Here is a 7,156-nt window from a genome sequence, read left to right as displayed (position 1 = left end):
TCAGCTCTGGGGTTGAGTGCAACTCCCACGCCATATATTCCACGAGTCATTGCTTCGGGGTCACCGGACACACGGAGGGAGAAGTGTGAGAGAGCTGAGTTCATCCTTGGCGTTCTGAGATGCAGAGCCACGCTCGGGTCTTGTATGCGTGTTTCGGAGACACAGTATACATCGATTTTAAGGGAGTACCACAGTTTGTGTACCACAGTAACTTATTGGATGTACTGGAGGAAGCGGATTCAGTATCCACAGAGTCTTCCATACCAAGCTAGTCAGTGGATAGAAGTCTGGCAAACACACTCTTCCGAGCCTCCANTCCGATCCTCCAGGTTGGAAATTCTGGCAATTTGCTCATTACAACCTCGGGTACCCGATTAGCTTCAAGCCAATCACCACTGCCTTGTGGTTAAGCTTTTGAGACAAACTGTGATTGAGGGCCCTAATCGTCCTCTCGTCAAGATTATGGCACCCTGGAAATATCTCAGCCCGTTTACAACCTAGAACTTTACCGATAAAAGTGATGAAGCTTGGTTCGCAGAATCCACTTCGCCTAATCACGTGCCGGATGGAAATAACCCATATGCGGTTGGTTTATGAGTTGGCACCTCCTCGAATGGTGACCCCGGGACGAGACAAATAGGAAGCTAGTGACCAGTCATTGGTGACCCTGCATCAAAGTTGTTGCTTCCACCGTATAGCCCTAGCAGCCCTTGCCCTCCCAAAGAAAGAAAACAACATAAATTCAATGACTTGGCTGGGCCTGAGATGGCCCAAGTGGTTAGAGCGCGAATTTACTGACCGGAAGGTCTGTGGTTCGAAGTAAACCTCTGCTTTTCGACTTCCCGTCTAGGCTTGGGTAACCTGGCGGTATCCTAGCCCCCATGCAACCTTCGGGTGGCACCGCAGTTAGGCACCGAAAGGTTACTACAGCTGAACGGTTATTTTTACTTAGTTAGGACATCACCCTTAACAAGTGGCTGCTGTCCCATCGCGGTAACTCTGGATGCGTAACACATGACCAGCCACCTAAGCTAGCAATGCTAAGTGTACCGTTTGAGTGAAGTAACGCCTGTCTCACAAAGAACTAGCCCACCGATACCTCGTTGCGGATTCGATGGTTCCATCCGACACCAGGTATATTACTGTCGTGATTTTTGTGTGCTTATTCTTATACTTACCATATATACTCGTACCGAACTTTTGTATGTACATTTCAGCTCATGTACACTTGTTCGTAGACAAGTAAAACGTTGCTTATCCTCGAAAACCTGGACTCTGTTCTAACTCGTTCTCGGACTCTTTCTAAACGTCTCAATTTACTTGTCTAAGAACACAATGGACCCGCAACTACGACCTCGGTTCTTCGACGCTGACCCAAACTCCGCAGATGCAGCAAAACGCTGGAATCACTGGTTTCGTACCTTCGAAACCTATCTGAAAACCGTCGAATCTTCTAAACCCGACAAACTTGAAACTCTCATCCACTTTGTGGATCCATTAGTATACGATCACATTGCTGATCACACCGACTATGAATCTGCAATCGCCACGTTACGGAAATTATATGTCCGTCCAAAAAATGTCATATATGCACGCTACCTGCTACAGACCTACAAACAGGAGAGTGGACAAGATATCGATCAGTTCGTACAAAAACTGAAATCATTAGCCAAAGAGTGTGAGTTTAAATCTGTGTCTGCAACTGAATATCAAGATGAGTGCGTGCGTGATGCTATAATTAATGGCCTGGCGTCCACATCCATCCGCGAGAAGCTTCTAGCACAAAGCGAACTCACTCTGGACCAAACATATCAGCTGGCTAGGTCCCTCGAATTGGCTCACAAACAGTCACAGTCATATGTTAGTAACGAACCCATATCTTGCTCTACGATTCCACCCATTTCACAGAATCCCGAACTGCGTGTTGATCCCACCACTGCTGCTGTAAAATCCATTCAGACATGTTATTTCTGCGGTTATGATGCACATCCTCGTCCAAAGTGCCCCGCTCGCGAAGCCGTCTGCAATCTTTGTGGTAAACGCGGTCACTTCCGCCGCGTGTGCCGTTCAAAAAATACCTCCAAGTTCCACACAAGTTGTACAACAAAGCCTACTTTATCGTCATTATTCGTTGCAGCAGCTCCTACCTGCCTGGCGCATGCCATCGCAACTATCGAAGTCAATGGCATCACTCTCCGTGCTCTGGTCGACACAGGGAGTTCTTGCAGTTTCATTAACGCTAAGGTCGTGAAACTGCATAATTGGAAAATTTATCCAACTTTCTCAGTCGTCACAATGGCGTCTACATCCCTATCCTGTCGGACGACTGGGTACGCTTGTGTTTCTGTCCGATACAGAGATACCTCACGCAATGAACTGAAGCTCTTTGTAATGCCAAACCTCTGCACCGACGTTTTACTTGGGCACGACTTTTTAGGTTTACATGGCAAGGTAGAAATTCCATTCGGCGAGGATCGTGATGCGCTCACCATCTGCGGCCTGACGGCTGTAAACGTTAAATCACCATCACTTTTCGTCAACTTGTCTCCGGATTGCAAGCCTGTCGCAACCAAATCAAGAAGGCATCAACCGCATGATGAAAAATACATTTGCGCCAAAGTTGACCGCTTATTGCAAGAAGGCATCATCGAACCGTCAACGTCTCCCTGGAGAGCGCAGGTTTCGGTCACCAAGAGTATCAATTACAAACACCGGATGGTTGGTGACCACAGCCAACCTATCAACCGGTTCACATATCCGGACGCTTACCCTCTGCCACGCTTGGACAAAATGGCTGAGGAAATTTCGCACTACCAGGTCTATAGTACATTAGACCTCTTGTCTACTTACCATCAAGTCACCATCTCTACATCCGACAAACCCTTTACATCACTCGAAGCATTTGGTGGTCTGTTTCAGTTTTGTCGCATGCCCTTCGGTGTCGCAGACGGGGTTGGGTGTTTTCAGCGAACTATTAACAATATCATTACGACTGAAAAGCTGAAAAGCACGTATGCCTACATAGACAATGTGACTATTTGTGGCAAGACCCAAGAGGAACACGATCTCAATCTCCAGTCGTTTTTGAGAGCTACGAGGAAGTATGGGATCACTCTTAATGATGACAAAACAGTCACTTCTTCAAAAGTTATCCGCCTCCTAGGTTATGAGGTTTCAAAGGGTGTCATTAGACCAGACCCTGAACGCATGGAACCCATCCGTCAGTTACCTCTTCCGCGTACTACCACGGAAATGCAACGTATCATCGGTATGTTTGCATATTATGCTCATTGGATATCCTCATTTTCCGACAAAATCAACAAACTGGTAAAGAATAAAACTTTTCCCCTACCTATCGTTGAATCCATCAGGAAATGGCGGCACTATCTACTCGGAAGACCCTTCAAACTGATCACCGATCAGCGTTCAGTCACATTCATGTACGACGGTGGACAGAAGGGTAAAGTGAAAAACGACAAGATACAACGATGGAGGATTGAGCTGTTCGAGTACAAATATGATGTCATATACCGGCCTGGCAAGGACAATCATGGCGCAGACACTCTGTCACGAAACGTATGTGCTCCCACGGGGAGCAATAACCAACTCGGAGAGCTCCATAACTCCCTCTGCCATCCAGGCATTACCCGTATGTTTCATTTTGTGCGTTGCAAGAATCTCCCCTACACCGTCGACGATGTCAAGCGCATCATTTCCTCCTGCAAAGTGTGTGCTGAACTGAAGCCGAGATTCTGGAAATCCTCTGGTAGACTCATTAAAGCAACACAACCTTTTGAACGTCTGAGTTTGGACTTTAAAGGCCCTCTGCCATCTAATACACGCAACCGCTACTTACTCACAATAATTGACGAGTTTTCTAGATTCCCATTTGCATTTGCGTGTGCGGATATGACCTCGGCAACTGTGATTGACTGTCTCACACAGATCTTCTGTTTGTTCGGAATGCCAGTCTATATCCATTCCGACAGAGGCTCATCGTTCATGTCGTCTGAGATCAATAGCTTTCTTCTGGAGAAAGGTGTTGCTACGAGTCATACATCAGTTTATAATCCACAGTGTAACGGTCAAGTTGAGCGTCTCAACGGTACTCTCTGGAAAACAATAAGCTTAGCGCTGAAATCTCAATCTCCCGCCTTCCCGTTGGGAATCAGTACTCCCTGATGCTCTACACAGCCTCCGATCATTGTTATGTACAGTCACCAACTGTACTCCACACGAACGTTTGTTCCAATACGCACGTCGCTCAACATTTGGAATATCGTTGCCATCTTGGTTGACCACCCCTGGTCCAGTTCTGCTACAACGAGGTGATAGGTCATCCAAGTACCAACCACTAGTAGAAGTTGACCTCCTGAACTGCAACCCACACTACGCACACATTGCTCATCGAGGCGGAAGAGTCGAAATCGTGTCCCTTCGCCATCTAGCCCCATTGGTTCAGAATACGACTGACAAGGTTCTCAATCTGTCTGAATCCAACGAAGATACTGAACACCCAGATACGACTGAACTAACCGGACGTCAGCCCGATAGCTCTCAATCATCTGAATCTTCTTCAGTACCGTCCTCCGAACACCAACCGAGTTATCCTGGGATTCTAGAACAACAGCGACGAATTCATCCTTATAGTTTGAGGAACAGAGAAGCTTGATTCAGCACATCACTTCCTGTCTACGTCAGCTCATATGTGCCTATTCAAACACTGTCGGGGTGAATGTCGTGATTTTTGTGTGCTTATTCTTATACTTACCATATATACTCGTACCGAACTTTTGTATGTACATTTCAGCTCATGTACACTTGTTCGTAGACAAGTAAAACGTTGCTTATCCTCGAAAACCTGGACTCTGTTCTAACTCGTTCTCGGACTCTTTCTAAACGTCTCAATTACTAAGATATCGGTGGTCAAAGACCTGATGACGTCTCAGACCCCCGACCGAAATGGCCTACGTCCATATAAAACGCGCGGGTACATGTGTCCTTCAAGACCCAGCGATATACCTTTATGGTGTCAAAAATGTAGCAAATCGGCAGAAGCAATTCTGGCCTTTGAGATTCGTGCGCTCATCCCACCTGTCACACTATCATCAAAGCTAATGCAACTTCTGAATACAGATAGTGCTCCACAATCTCCAGTGTTACTCACTGAATTCTCAAAAACCTGTTTAAAGACTGTAGTGTCTCGCAGTATGACTTTGCACTTCGTGGGCACAAAGCACATGCGGAAGGACTAGATGATTTTAGTCAGCTTTTCAAGTAACGCTTGCGCTTCCTGCTATCTTTCGGGAAGTGACAACAATGTTGTCTGCATATTCAATGTCGAAAAGGTTCTCGCTCGGGGAAATGTAAACACTGGGGGTTTCGAAGAACTTCCATTGTTCGTCTCATCATCTCATCACTAACGAACGTAAACAAAAAAGATAGAATGCAAACCCTTTCCGGACACCACTGATTGTAGAGAAGCTTTGGAAGGGCTCCTCATACATTGTCACGCGCCCACAAGTATATGGATAGAAACAGCACATGATATTCACGAAAGTGTTGAGCAATAACCGGTCAACAAAATTGGACGCACTCTTGAAGTCAAGAAACATCATGATTGTACGGCACCTTCACGCACGCATGCCGCAACACTTGACAGGGTGGGAAGATGTGGTCAACACACCCAGTTAATAGCCGGAATTCCGTCTGTCTTAGTTGGGTCCCCTCTTCATGTACCTTCGTGAGAATGGTCATTCAGCCGTTACATCCTTTTGATGGGGGGCGAGATGGCCCAAGTGGTTAAAACGCGAATTTACTGACCGGAAGGTCCGTGGTTCGAATCCGACCTCCGCCACTCGACTTCCCCTATCTAGGCTTGGGCAACCTGGCAGTATCCCAGCCCTCGTGCTTCCTTCGGGTGGCATGGCAGCTAGGCACCGGAAGGGGGCTACGGCTGAACGCTTTTCTTACATCCTTTTGATGTAACCCGAAGCAAGCACGAGGACTGAGGTGTCGCCAGGTTACCCAAGCCTAAAGAGGAGCAATCGAGATGCAGAGTTTGGTCAGTAAATTCGCGCCCTCACCACTGAGCTATTTCGCCCCCTCTCTTTTAGATGAAGGCAAAGAAGTTAGACGAGCACCCATTAAGAAGCTCGCTCCCATCTTTGAACAGAGTGGGAGTTCGTCAGGGCCAGCAGCTCGGTAATGTTTGAAGGATAAAAAGCACTCGTTTATTTCGGACGCCGTCGGGAGCTCCAAATTCACTGTCTATGAATGCGCTGCCCCCCATAAATTTGACTGACCGACAGCATCCGGCTAGTTGAATTGGTCTTGAAAGTGTTCGGTCTAAAAATTGAGTTCTTTCTCAAAAATAAGCGAGCCGCTGTTATCAGTGACCACTTCGCTCACCAAAGGCATCTTTGGATCAGATGTGCGTATCCATGGGAATGCTTTAAGCACATTCCCAGAGTTTTCCATATCCTCCATCCCTTCAGCTTTCTGGAGCTACGAAGACTCTCGATCCGTGAATATGCTTTCTTACTTGAAGTCCAACAGTTTGCCGAGGAGTATTGTACTCCTGCCACGAGGAACGCGTTTCCGAGCCTAGAGCAGTTTATCGAGATGTAGTGTAAATATCTAGTTGGTTCTGTTAATCCACAGGTACAGGGCTCAGTATCATGCAGGGCTGCGGAGAGTAGTGATAACAATAACAGTCCAGCTGTAACACCTTTCAAGTGCTTGGCTGCCATGCTACCTGAAGGAAGTACGAAGTATGAGATATCGCCAGGTCGCCCAACCCCACTCAGGAGCAGTCGAGATGCAAAGCTTCGGTTCGAACTACGAATCTTCTGGTTAGTAACAACTGAGCGATCTCGAGCGGACATTACGGACGGTGCCTTTCAGTAAGAGTCAACGTCGTAAGATGTATTGTCCAAAAGGGACTTCAGTAGTTAGTTCTGTGTTGCAACTGTATTTTCCTCAGCTTAGTTCTCGGTCTGAGCCTCCCAAGCTAGCGTCCACGTCAAAACAAACACCAAAGGTGCAAAAGGTCTATTAACGCCCAAAACGAAATCAGGAACAGTTGTACAGCGCTTCGTATATATAGCGTAAGCGGCTATAACTTTCTGGAATTTCTGACGCGTTCTGGAGCTCC

At 46.9% G+C, this 7,156-nt stretch overlaps 2 protein-coding genes across 2 annotated transcripts in view; one reads left to right on the top strand and one right to left on the bottom strand.

Annotated features, from left to right (window-relative positions):
* Positions 1-4,962: 4,962 nt before the first annotated feature.
* T265_02309 (hypothetical protein) overlaps positions 4,963-7,156 on the top strand; it is a gene marked incomplete at both ends in the record, with an annotated part of 38,333 nt that continues 36,139 nt past the window's right edge. Inside the window, one exon of the mRNA XM_009166523.1 lies at positions 4,963-4,990. Coding sequence (XP_009164787.1) covers positions 4,963-4,990 — 28 coding nt within the window. The remainder of the gene's footprint in view (positions 4,991-7,156) is intronic.
* Positions 6,987-7,156, bottom strand: part of T265_02308 (hypothetical protein) — a gene marked incomplete at both ends in the record, with an annotated part of 4,685 nt that continues 4,515 nt past the window's right edge. Inside the window, one exon of the mRNA XM_009166522.1 lies at positions 6,987-7,053. Coding sequence (XP_009164786.1) covers positions 6,987-7,053 — 67 coding nt within the window. The remainder of the gene's footprint in view (positions 7,054-7,156) is intronic.

This window comes from Opisthorchis viverrini (genome assembly GCF_000715545.1).
Source record: "Opisthorchis viverrini unplaced genomic scaffold opera_v5_28, whole genome shotgun sequence".
Classification (NCBI taxonomy): domain Eukaryota; kingdom Metazoa; phylum Platyhelminthes; class Trematoda; order Opisthorchiida; family Opisthorchiidae; genus Opisthorchis; species Opisthorchis viverrini.
This window is presented reverse-complemented; position numbering and strand designations above follow the sequence as displayed.